The sequence below is a fragment of the Galeopterus variegatus genome, unplaced genomic scaffold, assembly GCF_000696425.1.
Source record: "Galeopterus variegatus unplaced genomic scaffold, G_variegatus-3.0.2 Scaffold2228, whole genome shotgun sequence".
NCBI lineage: Eukaryota > Metazoa > Chordata > Mammalia > Dermoptera > Cynocephalidae > Galeopterus > Galeopterus variegatus.
This window is the reverse complement of record NW_007728339.1, coordinates 160,948-181,565: the sequence shown is the minus strand read 5'-3', so window position 1 is coordinate 181,565 and position 20,618 is coordinate 160,948. Positions and strand designations below refer to the sequence as shown.

At 35.3% G+C, this 20,618-nt stretch overlaps 1 protein-coding gene across 3 annotated transcripts in view; it reads left to right on the top strand.

The window, feature by feature from the left end:
• Window positions 1–20,278, top strand: part of METAP1 (methionyl aminopeptidase 1) — an 80,127-nt gene extending 59,849 nt beyond the window's left edge. For all 3 annotated transcript variants that reach the window (XM_008580977.1, XM_008580980.1, XM_008580978.1), the window contains 7 exons: window positions 1,979–2,070; window positions 2,999–3,082; window positions 5,238–5,376; window positions 7,155–7,286; window positions 10,525–10,668; window positions 15,875–15,940; window positions 18,588–20,278. In XM_008580977.1, coding sequence (XP_008579199.1) covers window positions 1,979–2,070; window positions 2,999–3,082; window positions 5,238–5,376; window positions 7,155–7,286; window positions 10,525–10,668; window positions 15,875–15,940; window positions 18,588–18,751 — 821 coding nt within the window. In that variant the 3' untranslated portion in view covers window positions 18,752–20,278. The remainder of the gene's footprint in view (window positions 1–1,978; window positions 2,071–2,998; window positions 3,083–5,237; window positions 5,377–7,154; window positions 7,287–10,524; window positions 10,669–15,874; window positions 15,941–18,587) is intronic.
• Window positions 20,279–20,618: the final 340 nt, after the last annotated feature.

Below are 20,618 nucleotides of genomic sequence, written 5' to 3'. Positions count from 1 at the left end.
CAGTATTTTGTGGTTTAAGTCATTTTGTGTATGCGATAAAAATGTTTGATCTTATCTGAAACTGGTTTAGTATTAGGAATTAAATAGGGATGCAACTTTATTTTTTTCTCAGAAAAATGCTTGGTTGTTACATCACCAGTTTTTAAAAAACAGTCTTTTTCTTACTGATTTGAAATGCATCCTATATCATTATATTACATTCTTAACATGTCTTTGGGTCTATTTTTGGATCTGTTCTGTTTCATTAACCCATTTGTCTAATTATGTGCCATTGCCAAACTTTTCATTATTATAGTTATATAATGTTTTAATATTTGGTAGACCTTGCTGCCCCTACCTTTCCTCTTTTTCAGAATTTTCCTGGCTATTCTTGCATGTTTGTTTTTCCATGTGACATTTAGAATCAGCTTGTCTGGTTCCCAAAAATATCCTGTTCACATTTTTTATTGGGATAGTATTAAATTTATAGATTAATTTTGGAAGAATTGACACCTTTACAGTATTGAGTCTTCCTATCCAAGAAGAGGGTATGTTTTTCTATTTTTACTTAAGTCTCCTTTTATGTCTTTCAATGGTGTTTTCAGATTTTCTTTGTGTAGGTCTTTTATTGTTAAGTTTATTCCTGGGTACTTTATCTTTTTAGTTATTTTTTGTGGATTGTATCTTCTGCTGTGTTCTTTAGCTCATTGTCTGTATATGGGAAAATTACTGATTTTGATATACTTACCTTATAATCTGCCAACTTGCTGAATTCTTATTTATGGTCATACCAGATGATTCTCTTGTTCTAGGGATATATAATTATATCTTAAACTGATAAAGATTTTGTCTTTTTTTTTTTTTTTCTAATTTTATTCATCCATTTCATTCGCTTGTTTAATTGTATCTGCTAGTATTGCCAGAACAGTGCTAAATAATAGTGCTGATAGTGAGCTTTCTGTGATGTTAGTTCTTGGCTTGAGATTTATATTTATCATGTTAAGGTGGTAGCTGTTCATGTTATCAAAATTGTCCTCTTTCTAGGTGATCGTTTATTTATTTTTCCTTTCTTAATCTCTGACTATGATGAATTAGATGAATAGATTTGCTATTCATGTGATTGAACTATCTATTGGAACTATCTCTACCTTCTGGTATGAATCTCACTTTAAGTCATGGTATACGAGTATCGTGTTTTTTGGATTTTGTTTGGTAATATTTTACTTGGAATTTTTCTATCAGTACTTATGAACAAGATTAGTTGATGATTTATAATATTATTATCAGATTTTTAAGTAATTGCTATACTGGCTTTATTTTAAAGGTATGTAAAACTTGAATTAAACTAACTAATTTTATTACTGGTGATTCTTAGGGCAGTATTTTTCAAAGTTTTTTGACTATTACGTAGAGTGAAAAATGAGCTTTATTACATGATGTATGTATGGCTCTGTGTTTAAATTAATAATTAAACATTTCACAGCAGCACTTATCCCTTCTCTATATAATACGATCTAATATTTTCTATTCCATGTATTTACTTTTTAAGGAATGTTAGTAGTAGCCCACTTAAAAGGTCAGGTACTACAGTTTGAAAAAAATTGACTTAGTTCCTGTTTCAAAAAATAGTGTAATTGATTTATCACTTGTGAGTATATAGTTATTTTATGAGATGATGATCATGAAACCAATTTATGAATTGTATGGTACTATTCAAATGTGAATTATTTATTGAGCTTATTAGCACACTGCCTGACGTGTAAGAAGTACTTCATAAATATTGGCTGATTTCTAATAGATCTGAAAATTTCTTCTGTAGAATTTTCTTCAATTTAGCAAATATTTTTCATGTTGAAAATTTTTTTTTTTAAGTCTAACCTAGACCCTCCCAAATTATGAAAAACCTCGACTATTATTATGTCATTAGGGATATATTTATGCTAATAAATACTGCATCTTTTCATTCATTTTGGTTTTACGTACTGATTTTTCATTGCAGGAATGTCTGAATCTGAACAGGCTCTTAAAGGTACTTCTCAAATTAAATTACTCTCATCTGAAGATATAGAAGGGATGCGACTTGTATGTAGGGTAAGAGTAATTTTTTTCCTGTGGGGTAGGACATGTTTAAACAGTACTTAGAAATGAAGTCAATAGTTTACTAACTTGTAAAGGTATCAAATGTTACATTGTAAGGCTATGACTAGCCATATTTACTTTTCATTGAACTATTATTATTATATGCTTTTATGCAACAGTCGTTTTGTACTTAAAAAGCCTGTTTGGAAGTTAGCATGGCTGGTTGTCTATATTTGACAGTCTATTTCTTCTACCTTTTGGAATTTTTTAAAGTCCCAGGTTTTTATGATTTTTTTTTTTTTCACAAATTGTCATAACATAGGACAAAGTTTAAGACTCATTAGTTAGACTAAAGGTCCTTTTGTGAAATACCTATGAAATATGGTAGTAGTAGTAGCTGGTACTTACCAGGTGAAATAACATATTAATATTTTTCTAAATAAAAATGATTGATAACTGTTCGTTTAGATGTGATCCTTAGGTTTTTATGCAGTGCTTTAAAAGTGATTTGATGCTAATTTTCTTTGATAATCTGGGAAAATTTATATTCCTGTCACTTATTTGGTATGATTCTTTGAGGAAATTCATTTGTCTATTATCTTATTTTCCTCCACCTTTCGCCATTGTAGAAATGTGAAAAGACTCGACCCCCATCAGTTGGTTATTGCGTAGGTGACTTAGGATGTACATTTTCACGTAGAAATCAGTGGAGCTTATTAAGCTATTTGCTATTTAGTCCAATTTTTATATAATGTTCATTTATTTATATATTTTCATATCTTATAGTAAATATTATATATTACATATTTATGTAAAATTATAATGTTTAAGGGGAGATTCATTTTACCAATCTTTTGCAAAATCTAAGACAGTTCAAAGGGTACAGAGTTCTATTTTATTTCATTTCTTTTTGAATATATTAAGTGTTCCTCTTTTACAGCTTGCTAGAGAAGTTTTGGATATTGCTGCTGGGATGGTTAAACCAGGTGTTACTACTGAAGAAATAGATCATGCTGTACATTTAGTAAGAACTTTATTTTTTTTTAGTTTGGAAAACACTTTTACATTATTAGATGTTTTAGACTGCAAAAAAATAAGATGACAAGTTCTGAATGTGTAAAGTAACTTGGTAAAGCTAATTTGAAAACAAATTTTTGCTTGTTTCAAATATGGAAAACATTCAGTAGTCATTATTCCCATCTTCAGGTATCTGTGATATTGAGGTCTGAGATGAGCTTGAAATATCTTGTTTCTGAAATCTCACATTTCATAAGCATTTCAGTTGGGCTTTTATAAAATGATTAATTTTATCAGTGCTTTAAATAAATCATGCCAGTACATATGAGGGTACTCCAAAAAGTTTGTGGAAAAATAGAATTGAAACATAATACAAATCTTTCTATGAACTTTAAAAAAATACCCTTGTACCTCAAATATTCTGAAATAAAAAAAGGAATATAACTTCTGAAGCTAGATTAGGAGAAACAAATGTTGCCTTTCATATTCAAAGTAACAAGGCAGTAAACAGACCAGATAAATATTTGTAGTAAATATGATGTAGGGATATCTTTTTTAAATAAAGATTGTCTATCCATCAAAGAGAGGCTTAAGACTCTCTTTAATAGATTAATGTACACATTATAGGAGTAGATTATTCACGAAAGAAGTGTGATAACTAGTTAATAAAACTAGTTATCTTTTTTAAATAAAGATTGTCTATCCATCAAAGAGAGGCTTAAGACTCTCTTTAATAGATTAATGTACACATTATAGGAGTAGATTATTCACGAAAGAAGTGTGATAACTAGTTAATAAAACACACAGAAAACATTAAAATTCTTCTGGTAGTCAAATGCAAATTCTAAAGACTTAGTAAATTTATAAGTATTTTAAAGATGTTTATATTCATTGCTTGTGCAGAGATGATGAAACTGGTACTTTGGCATTCTTTTGGTTGGTGATGCTATTGTAAATTGGGACAACCCTTTTGAAAGGATTTGACAATACCTTGAGCTATTAAAATGTTTATAAATTTTTTTATTCAGAGTTTTATAAATCCTGATTTTGGGGTGTTGTGTCATATGTTAGTGTAAGACATATAGTATGCAGTAGTAGCATTTTGAGTGCTTTCTATGGGCCAGGTACTCTTTTAAGTGCTTTTTTTTTTTTTTTACATGAACTCATTTACTCTCCCCAACAACCTCTTGAGGTAGATACTAATCTCCATTTTATATTAAGGAAACTGAGGAAGAGAGAGGTTAACGCAGTTGTCCAAAGGTTACACAACTTTAAGTGATGGAGTTGGCATTTTCAGTCATGCAGTCTGCGTCTGTGTGCTCTAAACTACTTTTTATACCGCTGTGAGAAATATAGAAGTATATCCCTAAATAAGGAAAAAGCCACAGGAATGTAGTTACTGCTTGTAAGATTTTTTTGTAATTAAGAAAACAAAAATTAATTAGATTTTAACTAAATTAATTTAGATTTCTAGTAATATAGAATTGCTAGCAAAATTATCGTATATTCTACAAATAGTATTTTATGCAACTATTAAAAAATTATTAGCCTGAAGACTGTGTGGCAGTATGGAAACAGAAAATATGTGTGCTTTGATTACTGCTGTGTGAAAGCATCCAAGTAAAGTAAGACTTGTTATGGAAGCCAGACCATTTTCTAAGAGTTCTTTTGTTGTTCCACTGAATGTAGTTGTTAAAATGATTCTGGAAGTATTTTACCATTTCTTAATTATACTAGTATTCATTTTTTTATAGGCTTCTTTCTATATAAGAAGTTATAATTACATTAAAAGTTGTTATTAATATTTACTTTATTTTTTACTTTAATATATTTTTAATAAGGAAAAATATGATTCTAAAGTAGAATCCTAATAGAGTAACATTTGTATATATTTGTAATATGCGAATTTTCTTTTCTTTTGCACAGTTACCAGTAAACTGGTTTGCATACAGTGATGTGACTGGCACAAACCCTGTGGTATACTGTTTCAGATAATATCCACTTCTATTTCTAAAATAAATTATTAAACCAGTTCTTTATAGTAGCATCTGCCCAACTTTTTTCACATTTAAAAAATTTTAAAATTTGATTCATTGCATGCAGATTAGTTTTCTCTTTGTGTACATTCTAAATTCTTTTGTCTGTATTTTAATTTATCGTAGGCATGCATTGCAAGAAATTGCTATCCTTCTCCCCTGAATTATTATAATTTCCCAAAGTCTTGTTGTACTTCAGTGAATGAAGTCATCTGCCATGGAATTCCAGACAGACGGCCTTTGCAGGAAGGCGATATTGTTAATGGTAAGAAATATGTAAGTGTAATTTTTGTCACCATGAGCAAAGAAACAACCAGGTTTTGGGAGTCTGATAGTGACTTGTGTTTTCTTGACTTACTTCCTATACTTATGTTTTTTTCCTATTTAAAATTAACAGTCACTCTAAAATCTACCAGAACCTTTTTTATGATGTTGATCATGTTGCTTTTAAGATACTTCTCATATGAGGTATTTGGTATAGCATGTATTTCTTTAATGCTTATTATCTCACATATGATTGGTAAATAGGTGAAAGATGTCAATGAAATGTGGAGGTAATGTTGAGTCCAGTGTGATTTTTTTTTTTAAGTCCGCTAATGGTTTTCAAGAGACCAGGGCAGGCTTTCTTACAGATAAAGAGAAACCCTTAGTAATATACTAAGACCTTGAGAAAAAAACTGAAAATTCTGAAGAAGTGCCTCTCTTGAGAGAAAGTGGCTTTAAGGACTTTTGTGTTATGCTGTCTTGGGAAGCTGCAAGCGTAGAGGAAGATGCTGTAAAGACATTTCTCTTTGTGATTACGAAAAAATATTGATGAAAAAGGCTCCCCTAGATGGTATTTTTAATATTGACCAAATTAGTTTCTTTAGTAATCAAATATCTAAGAGGACCTATATATCAACCTAGGACACATGATTCCAAATGTTAAAGGCTGCAGAGAATGGAATGATTGTGATGCTGGCTCTGAATGATAGTGGAGATTTAACTGTGACAGTGTTTTTATTAGAGTTGTTATTGCTTTAGTTAGGGTATCTTAGTTTATAGAGTTCTACAGGTTTTGAGGCCAACTTTGCTTTTCATATAAACCCTGTTATAAAAATTACATGTACGATGTGTGAGGGTTTTCAGGAATGTTTGTGTTGTGCTAGAGCTGAAACACCTATACTGCAGTGTTGTAGGTTGATTGAAATTCATGGTATAAAAATATTCATTCAATGTGCTCTCTAGACATGCATTTAATGTATTATACTGGTGTAATAATAACCTATATTCTTAAACATGGGGACAAAGAAAAAGATGAATATTCACAAATAAGTGAAAGGCAAATGAGTTTAAAAAATAAGTGTACAACTGTAAGTTTTTCTGTTATTCCTTAGGAGGTGGAAGAAACTCATTAAAGATAATAAATGAAAATAGTACAGTTGGCCCTCTATTTGTGGGTTCCTTACTTGTGGATTCAGCCAACTGAGGATTGAAAATATTTGAAAAAAGACATTGTGTTTGTACTGAACATGTACAGACTTTTTTCTGTTGTAATTATTCTGTAAGCAATACAGTATAACAACTATTTATATAATATTTACATTGTATTAGGTATTATTAGTAATCTAGAGATGATTTAAAGTATATGGGAGGGTGTGCCTAGGTTATATGCAAGTAATACACCATTTTATATCAGGGACTTGGTATCCGAGGGAGGTCCTGGGAGCAATCCCGCAGGAATACTGAGGGGTGACTGTATTTTTTATTTATTGTCAACATGTAGCAAAGTCATCGATTTAATGTTACTAACTGGTTAATTACTGTAAGAGTATAAAACCCGCCATCAGGCTTGTGCTGTATGGCCATATTCCTGTTTACCAGTGAGTTTAGTTGCATTACACTCAAGGAGTTTCTGTTGGGCAGTAATTTGAGAGTGATGTCTAATTTGAGAATGTAGAAATTATATTTTCATTAAGCTGCTTGATGCTGTCATGTTGGAAAAACAGTTCTATTTTGAAATGAAAAAAAGTGTGGTCTTTATATTTGCACGTTCTTTTGCAGTGGATATCACACTTTATCGAAATGGTTATCACGGGGACCTGAATGAGACATTTTTTGTTGGAGATGTGGATGAGGGAGCACGGAAACTAGTTCAGACCACCTATGAGTGCCTGATGCAAGCCATCGATGCAGGTCAGCCTCAGTGCTGGGCACCCTGGCACGGCTCTGTGTCAACGGGCTGCAAGTGACTCGGCACTGCGTGACTGCGCGTTCCTTGTACCTGCCAGCTTTGCCTCTGCCCTGCCTCAGTTAGCTTTGGGTCTCAGTAGCAATGGGTTTGAGGATGATTTGGGAATCTCTTGATGGGAGTGGACCATCCTTTGTCTCTTCTGTGATTTATCTTTCTTTTCTTTGCCTGATAAATGAGGAGGAGTGTGTGGATGGTTCTTTGGTGCAGTTTTTATCAGTTAGCTTTGGGTCTCAGTAGCAATGGGTTTGAGGATGATTTGGGAATCTCTTGATGGGAATGGACCATCCTTTGTCTCTTCTGTGATTTATCTTTCTTTTCTTTGCCTGATAAATGAGGAGGAGTGTGTGGATGGTTCTTTGGTGCAGTTTTTATTTCTACTTTTTTATTCTTTCAACTACATGAGTATTATGTTCTAAGTGTAAAAATTGAAAGAAAGAAGATTATGAGAGGAAAATGAGTGATCCTCCTTTACACTTGCCTGTCCACTTTGGTTTTCCAGTCTCTTCTCTCTGGAGGTATTCACTGTTAACGTTTAGGATTTTTCTCTCCCCTATGCATTAATGCACACACAGAAATGTGTCTGTGCTTAATTAAGTTAAATGGAATCATACATTTTGTAATATTCTGTAATTTGGTATTTTTCAACTAATAATGTCTTAGCACTCTCCAAATTAGCATATGTACCTGCATATATAGATCTACCTCATTCTTTTAATAGCTGTATATTAAATTCCATAGTATCAAAATTTCTATAGCTTATTTCCCACTAGATTTTGGTGGTTTCTAGATTTCTTGCTATTGTAATATTGGGTAGGGATCTGAGTATTTCTGTAGGATTTTTTCCTTAGGCTGTCTGTCTTTGTCTACACAAACAACTTATCCAGGCTTTTTTGTTTAATCAGTATCTTGTGGGGATAAGAGAAGGAAAGGAAAAACTTGTTGCAGTTGTTTACAGACTGTTAATAAAAGGGCAGTATCAGGGCAAACAACATTTCAGTTAAATCCATAGCATTTGATCTTTATTCAAATATTATGGATTTAAATGCAGTGTATTATCTGCACTGCACCTGCCCCTTTGGTCTTCCACAAAAGACCCTGATATATCATCAGCAGAGTATTGAACAAGACAGAATTCCTTTTTTTTTGGCAGCTGGCAGGTATGGGACCTGAACCCTTGACCTTGGTATTATAACACTGCACTCTAACCAACTAAGCTAACCAGCCAGCCCAGGACGGAGTTCTTAATCAGACATGTGGTTATCACTAATAACATTGATCTATTATTTTGATTGTTTTAGTCTATTCTTTAACGTGCATCAGAGATGAAGTTTTTGTTAATTTTAAAAAGTTGGAGGAATGAAAATGGAAGAAAGTGATAGATGAGGGTATTTCAAAATGGAAAAGTAGAATTGAAAGATAGTGCAGATCTTTCCATGAACTTTTTGAAGACCCCTTGTATTTTTGCGTACCAGTATGTGAAACTTTTAACTTATTATTTACTGTCAATTATTTTAAAACTTAATTCTCTAGGTGGTATTGCAAGATGAGCGTTTTAGTTTTGTTTCTGATTTGTGGAAGCTTCAGTTTTAAATAATTTCTAGGGTTTCTGCCAGATAATATATTCAATGTTTATATCCATTTTGCTTCTCTGTGAATTAATTGAAATAACCAGTGAGCTGGGATGTTGTTTTACAAAGACACATGACTAGAACTTGCGAAGAAACTACCAGAAACTAGAGTCTTCATAACAGTATCCAGGAAATAGCAAAAGTTGCTTGATCTCAGTGCTATTAATACCTTTGTATTTGTCATTTCTGCCCTTTATTTTCCACTAATTTTGCTGTGCACCCTGGTGTAGAGCACTAGAGAGTGTGAAAAGTTGTTGAAATTAACCGTTTAGAGTAGGGTTTTTCAGTCTGCACATTAATGGCATTTTGTGCCAGATAATTCTTTCTTGTAGGGTCCTGTCCTGTACATTGTAAGATTCTTAGCAGCATTTCTGGTCTCTTCTCACTAGATGCCAGTTATACCACCACCCACTGTGTGACATCCAGAAATGTCGGTACATATTACCCTTGGGCCCAGAGTTGCCCTGGGGTTGAGAGTTAATGAAGAATCTTCCCTGTCACTCTTCCTCATTATTGTTAAACAGGGATTCTCTTTATTGTATGTCATGCAACGTGGATTAAAATTCTGTCATGGGTCTCCTTCCCTATCACCAGGCCTGATAGAAAGGCCTGGATAGGAATGAAAGAAAATCATTGTGAGAGTCAGCATGGTCCTCAAAATCAGGACCATCCCAGAAAAGTCAAGCTGGAACATATGGTTAAGAGCAAGTAGAAGTGTTAATTAAAATGAGTCCTTGAGCTGTTTACCCAGAAATTTGATTGGATGGGGAAAATATGTTGTGCCTGACCTCAGGTTGGATTTCATATAGGCTGAGTAGGAGACTGTAGGGAATTAGAGGACCCCCAGAACCATGGCTAGATTCCCCAGGAGTCTGGCAGTGCCAACTCTTGGGATCTTAGTGCTAGGAGAGTCTTAATAGCAATGAGAACCACTTCTTTTGTTTTTTTGTTGAAACAGTAGGAAAGTCATAAAAAAATAGGGCAGGAAGTATGTAGTCAGAAGTACCTTTCTATACCCTACCCCCAGGACCTTCTGCAGAGGCAACTGTGAATAGTTTGAGAACCATTTTTATGGGGTAAAGAAGCCCAGGGGAAGTAATTTTTGTGAACTTACCAGACTGACACTCAGATATGTCAACTTAATTTTTGGACATTCCTTTTTCTTCTGCGGCACTTTCCTCTTATCTCTGCTGCTGACTTTAATAGAACAGAACACTTGACCCTATGGAAGGATACGAAGAGAAATTTATTTTCCATTCTGTGTTATTCTCTATTGTCAGAGAAAGCAAAAGGTGCCTGTCCCCAACCCCATAATACTGTGTGTGTCCTTCTTTTCTGGCATCAAAGGAGGAACTACGGGTGCTCTTGATTTGAATCAGAGCTTTGCTATTTAATGGTTGTATGGCCTCTCTGTGCTTCGATTTCCTAATCTGTAGGTTTAGGCATGAAGGCATAGGGAGCATTTAGAAAGGTTACTGGCACATAGATAGTAATAGCTTAGTATTGTTAATTGCTATAATTCTTTGTCATGAATCTTCTCTTTTCCTTTCAGTGAAACCTGGTGTTCGATACAGAGAATTGGGAAACATTATTCAGAAGCATGCCCAAGCAAATGGGTTTTCAGTTGTTCGGAGCTATTGTGGGCATGGAATCCACAAGCTTTTTCATACAGCACCCAACGTACCCCACTATGCCAGTAAGTACTGTCCATATATTTGGTATGTGCTATCCATTTATTCAACAAATATTTATTCAAACATTTAACAGAACCTACTATTTGGTATTCATTAGAATAATCTATTAGCGTTAATAAATAGACATATTTGCTCAAACACAATTCAAATTCATTCAAGTTGCTTACATAACAGTTCAAGTCAGGTGTGTTTGGTCACTGTGGGGGGTAGGACAGTTATTCTGTGACCCAGGTGCTCTCATCTTTAACCTATGACTTTCAAGGTCACCTTGGGAGTCACCCTCCTAGTTAACAAATGATGGGGGTAAGGGGAAAAGCTTGGAGGAGTATGCTTGGGAGGTTTTAATGAGTCAGCCTGGAATTGGCATAAATCATTTACATTTATAGTTGATACTTGAACAGTGCAGGGGTTAGGGGTCTGATCCCCCATATCTTGGAGGAGTATGCTTGGGAGGTTTTAATGAGTCAGCCTGGAATTGGCATAAATCATTTACGTTTATAGTTGATACTTGAACAGTGCAGGGGTTAGGGGTCTGATCCCCCATATAGTTGAAAATCTGAGTATAACTTTTGACTCCCTGTAAACTTAACTACTGGTAGCCTACTGTTGAAGCCTTATGGATAACATAAACAGTCGATTAACACATATTTTGTATATGTATTATATACTGTATTCTTACAATAAAGTAAGCTACAGAAAAGAAAATGTTAAGAAAATCATAAGGAAGAGAAAATACATTTACAGTATTGTACATATATTTATTGAAAAAAATCTGCATATAAGTGGACCCATGCAGTTCAAACCCATGTTGTTCAAGAATCACCAGTATTTGACAGGATTTTAGTCCCATGGCTGCAACTAACTGCAAGGAAGGTTGGGAACTAATTTAGCTGAGTATTCGGGAAGATAAGTAAACTAATTTTGGCAGTCAGTCAGTAGTCTGCCACATGTCTAGCCATCACTGTGCTGATTATTTAGGTGAAGTCAGTTCATCTCACTTGCTTTCATTTGGGTTCTTAGTGTATGTCAGATACTGTTCTATTTGTTGGCATAAATAGAGGGGAATAAACAAAATACCTTTCCTCAAGTTGAGTGTTGTATGATAGAATAACAAAGAAAATGTAAGATAATTAATGTCTTCCAGAATCCTTTTCTCTAGAGACAAGAGATATGTACAGGAATGAGTTGGTTATTTAGTGCCAGAAATGAAAGCTGTCCACAGTAAGTGTCCTAGGAAGGAATTTAACGTAAATGTATTTAGCCATTGCTCTGTAAACACTTTCACCTGTCTCCTTGCACTAAGTTTTCTCATCTGTAGGTAGTAGAACCTACCTTAGAATTGTTATGAGGATTAAGTGAGATGATATATGGAAAGCATGAAAACAGTACATGAAAAGCACTTAATGTTAGAATGGCAGTGATGATAATATGCGTGATCTCATTTGGTCATCACAACTCTATGATAATTTCTTACCCTTATTTTTAAGAAGGGATTCTGTGCTTATTGGTAGTTTATTTGCTCAAGGTCAATAGTAAATAGTAAATAGCTGTCAGAGCTAATATTGGTACCAGGGTGCTGTCTGGCTTTCTGGAGTCAAATCTTTTCTCCTATACTTTGTGTTGCCTAATAAGGACTGAAGCAGTGTGGCGCTGTGTCCTGTGGGAAAACTAAAGAATGGTTGAGATTTTGGTTTGTGGAGTGGGGAATGTGAATAGATGCTTAAAGTTGAGACCATACAAGAGACAAGCTAAGCTTGACTCAGTGTTATGTGTTAAGGACAAGCACAGGCAGGGCCAGGTGTGGTGAATGCCAGAGTGAGGAAATTTGACTTCATCTATAGGAATCTTCAGAACATTTTGGCAGAAGAATGGCATGATGAAGCTGGTATTTTGGGAAGACTAATTTGGCAGTATGTATTGCAGGTGGGAGCTATTCAAGACAGCCTGATGGGCAGTTGTTGCTGTAGTTCAGGTGTGAGGTGGTAAAATCCTAGACGTGGATAGTTGTGAAGAGAAAGTGAAGTGAGAAACCTCTCAGTAGGAGGAGCTGGAGCAGTCGTTTAGAGTGCAGCATCTGATGTACATCAATAAACATTTATTAGCAGACCACATTCTTTTTATTTAAAATGCGAATCATCCTTGAAATAAAAGCTAGCAACAGAAAACAGATGGCTGACTTCATTCTTTTCTGTGAAGCCCTGCAGTCACCTGAGTGTGCATTCTCTTTCACAGAATGGAAGTAGTTATTCTGATTAAACTGTCACGTGCGTGTGTGTGTTTGTATGACTTTGTGCAGGGGAGGGAATGAAAAAAGTCCTTGCAGAGGCAACAAAACTCAGGTTTTTATATGGATTATAGAGAAGGAGAGAGAAACTGTTTGAAGACAATAGAAGTTATGAGCAAAGGGGATATAGTTAATGGTGGTGGTGCCAGTGAAATATGGTGCCACTGATAGACAAGAGGCACTACCCGAGTTTCATATTAAAGCATTTAGTTAGACATAAAAAACAATTCTGAAAAAAGAAGCAAGGACTACAGGTATATTTCACTTTATACATTTGTTATGTTTATGAAAAATCAAATGCAAATCGGGGCTATATAAATATAATTATGCTGTGATCATTTTAGGGGGAAGTGTTAAAGGAAATTGCTGAGGGATTTTCTGTATAGCAGAGATGCCTTTTGAAATGTAAATAATCTCTGCTTTGGTTTGTAACTCTATATTCCTAACCTAAATGAAGGAGGAACCAGGAAATTTTATACCTTCCCTCCACCCCTTCTATGTAAGAGAAGTCCTTGTTAAGCGAGAGTTTATTTGCTTCCTTATGTCAGTCATTACTGTTTGGAAAGTAATGATGATAAGCCCCTACATTTAGAATGTATATTACAACAATTCTATGAGATAGATGGTAGAGCAGGGATAAATTGTTTAAAAAGTACCCTGCATAGTGTCTGCAATAGTATAGTCACTCAGATAATTTATATTTGTTGTGTGAGACAGGTTGAGAAACTGAAACTTTGAGTCTAAATGAGTAGGAGCTGTAATTTTTCTAGAATAATAATGAAGCAGTGGCAAAACAGGAATGGAACTTAGATTCTCTGTATCAGCACTATGTAATAGAAATACAGGTTGAGACTCCCTAATCCGAAAATCCAAAGTGCTTCAAAATTCAAAACCGAGTGCTGACATGATGTTTAACTGGTTCAAGTATCTGCAGATATTCCAAAATCCCAAAGTATTTGAAATCTGAAACACTTCTGGTCCCAAGTATTTTGGATGAGGGATTCTCAACCTATATATTATGAGGCAATATGTAATTTAAAATTTTCTAGGCCATGTTTAAAAAGTAAACAGAAATAGATAAACTTTATTTTAATAATCTGTTTTATTTAACCCATTTCATCCAAAATATTAGCATTTCAACATTTAATCAATGTAAAAATCAACCTATATATTATGAGGCAATATGTAATTTAAAATTTTCTAGGCCATGTTTAAAAAGTAAAAAGAAATAGATAAACTTTATTTTAATAATCTGTTTTATTTAACCCATTTCATCCAAAATATTAGCATTTCAACATTTAATCAATGTAAAAATTATTGAGGTATATATTACACGCTGTTTTAATATTCAACACCCAGCATGTTTTTACACTGATAGCCTATCTCGGTTCTAACTAGCTACCTCATATGGCCAGTGCTGCCATGTTGGACAGCACAGCTCCAGATTCTTTTATCTTTTTTTCTTTCTACAACACTACACTAGCACTCTTGACATTATCTTTTTGATATCTCCAAAGGAATATAGACCAATTCTGTATATGTAGTAAATTGCATCCATTTTGAGAGAAAGTTTGTGAGGTTAGAAATGAAAAGTCAGATTTTTATTTTTTACCCTTCAGATTTTTTTTTTCCCCTTTTTGTCTTTTTTCATGTCCGGCAACGGATCGCAACCCTCAGTGTCGCGCCTGCACCTCAGCCAGTGAGCGGCCGGTCTGTATGTGGGATCCGAACCCTCGGTGGGAGCGCCGCTGCGCTCCCAAGCAGTGCACTGTAGCGGTGCGCCGCCGGGCCGGCCCCACCCTTCAGATTTTATAACAGTTTAATTTAGAAACTCCAGATTTGGAATCTGCACTAAGTGTATTTTGGCAATACCTAAGATAGTGGAAAGCAGCATAATAGCTATTCAACAGGAAAAATGTGCTGGAATAGTATAGGTGAGGTTAGACCATACCTAGAAAGATTGGAGTTTAGTAGACTCAACCTAAGTGGACACATTGACCATTCATTACGAAAGTTACATCCTGATGACCAGCAGCCTTACAAAGGAACCTGGAAGGGCTGATGTGTTTGACATCTGGTGGTCAGGCAGAGCAAATGCACTCATTCCCTTTAGCTGGTATTTTTATCAGTCCTTGTTTTTTAATTTGAAATTTAAACTAGTTCTCTATTTTTCTATGAGATTGTCTAAAAAGATATATTCCTATTTTAAAATTTTTGACCTTTTTGGGGAGATAGCAAGTTCGGACACTTTAACTCATAATTGTGTTTCTCATAATGGTTCTGAAAAATGTTCTTGAATTAGTGAACTTGGACAGAAAAACTAAAATAGTATTTGGAAGGAGAAATGGAATTTGATTTCAAATAAAAAGGAGTAATCTATTCAGCATTTTAAAAAAATTGGTTAGTGTACAGAAGCTTTGTTCCCCTTTGAAAATGAGAAAAAGGAAACAATTTATAAAACTTTATAGCATATACCCCTACACACAAACACACACGCACCACCAGAGAGGTGGGAGACCCCTGACATAATCAGAAACGTTTGTTGTTGTTCTTTAAACTTCTGTAATTGTATGAGTAATGGAACTTTGCTTGGTTTCGTGATTGTAATTCTAATCATGCAGCTCTTTTCCTTTTATAGAAGTGATAATCATATCTGAAATCCAGCCTACAGATATCTCTGTGTTTTCCTAGAGAAAATATGAGCAGAAAGAAACGTGCCTAGGACAATATCTGCCCCAGTGTAGGTGTTATCAGTATAATAGCTGTTTGTTGAATGTTATACTTTAAGAAAGAGAATCAGGAGAGAATAATTACTTTAAGAATCACTGATGGGAATATAAGTTGTGTACTCTTTCTAGGGAGCTGTTCAACAGTACACTCTTGATTTTTGCTGTCTTTTAAGATTTTTTTTTGTTTAATTTCAGAAAATAAAGCAGTTGGAGTGATGAAGTCGGGCCATGTATTTACAATTGAGCCAATGATTTGTGAAGGTGAGAAAAAAGGATGTTGTAACATTCTTTAATTGACTTTTTATTTATTTTTGGTCATTCAAGATCAGTGATCTGTTCTACTTGCCTTCTTTTTGCTTAATTCCCACTCCCTGTCCCATCTTGAACTTGATACAGGATCATGTAGAGAACTGAAAACTGTAAGGGTTGGCAAGAAAGTAATGCTCTCTGCATGGTAATTCTCCTGCTGTCAGTAGATGCTGAAGTACTTGAATCCTGGTCCCTAAAGATCCTGTCAAAGGGTGCATTGTAATAATTAGGAACCTATATCAAGCCTATGTAGAAGTTTTTATTTAATGTAGGGTGGGAAAGAGGAGGGAAAAAGTAGAGCATTTGTTGAACCACCCCCTTGGAGGCAGACACAGTTATATGATTTCATTCTCCTTAATTTATGAGGTAGGTGATATCCAGAGGAGCATTATACAGGGCAGTATACGGAATAAACTGATCCTTGAGTTGCCTGCATCACTTAGCTAGTTATATGGCAGAATTTGTCAGACTCTCCACTCACAGGCTGTCCCGACTCTTTGGGGTACTGCATTCATGTACTGCATTATACAGCTCTTGTGGAGAAAGCACAGCACATACTCACCTAGCTCTGGCAGCCAGCCTCTGTGTTGCCACTGTTGTTGTCCCTGTGACAGGCATGCAGCAGTGATAGTGGACTCTGTCATGATTAGGGCTCCTCACTGAGACTGTCAGAGCAGTTATAATTACAGGAGCTTGCTTCCCGCTAGTTCTTTGTGGGGAGTAGGAGATGCAAAGTGAGGCAGTAGTAGTAGGGCTTGTGTGTCCTGAGCCCTGTATTAGAGAATACCTCCTCTCTGGATCCTTCCAGTCCTTTTGTAACCTGGTCTTGGGAGTGACTTTCATATCTCGTCTTTAGAAGTGAGTCACTAAATCCAGCCCACACAAGGAGAGGAGGTGCTCACACAAGGGCGTGAATACCAGGAGGTGGGGATCATTGGAAGTCACTTTAGAGTCTGGCTTCTTAACTTGATTCTTTATTGCCTTTTCTGTAAAATGAAAATTATAATCCTTATCTTGCCCAACATCCCAGGGCTGCTATAAGAATTGAGATGATTTATAGTAACATAAAATATCTTGTATACTTTAAAGGACTGCACAAATATAATGTAGTGTTTTTGTCATCCTCATGGAAAAGAATAAAGTTTTGATCATGTGCAGTCAATTGTTAAGGGCAGTAAGTATATTAGCAGTGAAAGGAAAGACAGTGGGGAGGAAAGTGTCGTTTTGCTTACATAGTTTCATTAACTGGCTCCTGCCTGGTGAAACATAATGTAGTATTTCTGGGAGTAAGCAAATAACTTTGTATAGAGCTGATTCAGATAATCATCAAATTATAACACATATACTTCATTGTAACTCAAGTATGTTAAATCCCAGCTCTGGAATGAAGTCTCAAATCCAAAGAGGAATTTCCTCTAAATAGTAGCCAAATATGTTTGACTTGACATTACTAAAGAACCTGTTTTATCAGATCACAATAAAATCCAAAGTAGTAATATGTCTTAAATCCATTTGTATGCAGAAGTCATTACATTTAAACATATGTTTAGTGATTTTTAAGTGTTTGACAAAGCATGATTTAACTTTCTTTAAGCTGCCTCGTATTTTTTTTTAGCCTGGGATTTAATATTACAAAACTAAGTTACTTCACTACAGAGTTTACGTTCAGGGATTTGTCTGAGTGAGTGAGGCCTAGAAGTAATATATTTCACCTAAAGACTACTGAAAATGAAGAATATATTGGTTTTTTTTTGACATCTAATTTTGAAACAAGGCTCTGTGAATATGTATTTTTATAGCAGTATCCAGAGTTTCTTAACTTCCTCATTCCACTCCCGCCTCTGATTCTCTTGAGCTTTACCTTTCCGCATTCCCTTCTTTGCATGCCCCCCTTCACCCCCAGGTTTGCTTTCCTGTCTTCCAGCTTTTCTTCTCACTGTCGCTTTTCTCACTGTCCCTTCACTTCCCTTCTCTAGTTTCAACTCCTCTCTAACCTTTTCTGCCTCATCATATTTTTCTTATCCTCTCCCAAATCCGTTTTTTTTCTCTTTCCCCCTCTTTCTGGTTACAAGAGTATGGTCAACAAAAATTTGATAGTCTGTTCTCACTATCTGATTATATGCCTGCCACTTAAGAATTATATCAGAATTAAATGCTATATAAAAGTATAAAAACTTACATTATTTCCTTCACAGTATACACTGGCTATAGTCAGATGCCATAGTTATACCAGGGAAGAGCTAAGTTTATTAATTCAAGTTTTTACTCATAGTTCTGTGATGAGTGGTATCAATGAGGGTATCAATGAGTTTTCTGAAATGAAATCCAGTGCCTTTATTTTGGAAGTGCCAACTTGATTTGATATTTGGGAAATATAAAAAATGTGAAGTTGTAACACAGCTGAGGAAATTTAAACATCGTTACATTGTTGGTACTAAGAACCAAAATGAAGTTGGAAAGGTTTTAGCTAACGCAGTTGAAATGTAAATAAGGATCTTAATAGTGAATTTTCTAATAGATTTTCTTTTTGATATACTTACCTAGAGAGTTTATTTAGAAAATGGAATGATTGAATTAAGACTGTTTTCATTTGTTTAAGGCGGCTGGCAAGATGAAACCTGGCCAGATGGTTGGACCGCGGTGACGAGAGACGGAAAGCGGTCTGCTCAGTTTGAACACACCCTGCTGGTCACGGACACTGGCTGTGAAATTCTAACCCGGCGACTTGATAGTGCACGGCCTCACTTCATGTCCCAATTTTAATTTTTCCCGAGATGGCACATCTCAATAATACCTTCTTACTGTACTATGCATTTTATTGAGAGTACAGAAAGGAAGAGGAAATTTTTTTTATCACTTGTTTTGTTTTGACTATAGATAAGAAAGGACTACAGCATTTGATATGTGTCCTCAAGAACTTGTCTTGGATTTGCGAAAGCTGAGAAGAATAAAGAGAACATTGCTCAACTCCTTTCAGTCACCCTGCCACCGTCCTTCCCCCCCATCTCTGCACATCTGTTTTCTCATTTGCTTTTTGAGCACTTTTACTTAAACCTGCTTCTAGTTGCTTTTATCACTGCCACAAACCAGCCATCAAGAGCCAGCTGCTTCCTGGGTGAATGTTGAAGATGAGAATCCTTGAAACTTTAGCAATATATGTTGCTCCAGATTTTTTAAAAAAATTTTATATAGAAATATGTATACATTTTAAATTTCATATACATAGTTACTGAACACTATGTGACCTGGGATTTGTGTTGATTCTGCTCCTACGGGGTTATATGCTATCATAAATGGACCCATAGTTTGCAATGATTTAATTCCTAGTTGGGAATTGTCCTGTCCCCCACTCCTTGCTAATTATTTACCCTTGTAATTGTGCATAGGAAAGCACTCAATGATACTTTCTCTCCAATGTGGACTGTGTGTGTTTGTCAGTGAATGAGTGTGATAAAATTCAGTTTGGAAGAAGGTTATCAGGCTTTTAAAAGTCTAGCTTATGCCAGAAGTAGCCATGCTCCAGGTGGTGGCTGGCTGTTGCAGGGCATGAGAATTTTGTAATACACTGCTATTTCAGACCTTTATTTGGTCAGAAGTAGGAGGGGAAAAAGCTCCCTTTCTTCCCATCTGTTTTATTTCAAGGGCATACATTGGCAATACTCAGAAGCACGGAGGTTGTACTGTGGAGGATGATGGGAAAGAATTCTAAAATGTCTACAGCTGTGAGCACAGTAACTCAGGTGGGCTTTTAGATTCTAATATTTAGTAAACCTGATGGTGAGAAAGGAACTTTGAGTACTGGTAACCTTGCAGTAGGGATGCAGCTGTCCTTGGTGTGCTGCAAACACACCTCATCTTTACATAGTGGGGAACCTCATTAGAAATGACTTTAGCTGCTGAATATCTATGCTCCTTTCAACAGTTGTCCAAATAGGAGTGTATCCAATGAGGACACATCGGATCATAAAGTCATTGTCATTCTTGTGTACTTGATTACTGGGTATGTGATGACTTCCTTGTAATGTAATTTGATAACACTGACACATTATACTTGTAAGAGAACATCTTTTCCAGAGTGCCTCAGACCTTACTGCTTTAAAAAAATTATGATAATGTTTTCATTACTTTTATTATTTTAATGATTTAGTAAAGTGACTAAATCTGGTATAGACTTTTGGGGGGATGTGTGTGAAGTTTTTATCAAACTGTAATTTTTGTGAATGGAATGCCTTGCAATATGAATGTTAATATAATGTGTAAAGGGAAATTAAAAGTTTGATTATCCCACCATGTAGTCATTAACTTTGCTGCATTTCTTTGGGATTTTAGACGGAAGTGATGGGAATGGGGAGGCTGATTTCATATTCTACAATAAACTCTTGACCATTTGAGTAAAAATACTTTTTCAGTTTTAATGGCTATACAATAATTGCAGTACTGTTCTTAATTCAGCAGAGTCTGCCAGCAGCATTTGAGATGCAACCATATATTTTTTTTTTTTTGTCTTTTTTTTTTCCGTGTCCGGCAATGGATCGCAACCCTCAGTGTTGCCCCCGTACCGGACCGGGGACCGGCAACGGGATTGCAACCCTCGGTGTTGCTCCTGCGCCTCGCTCAGCCAGTGAGCGGG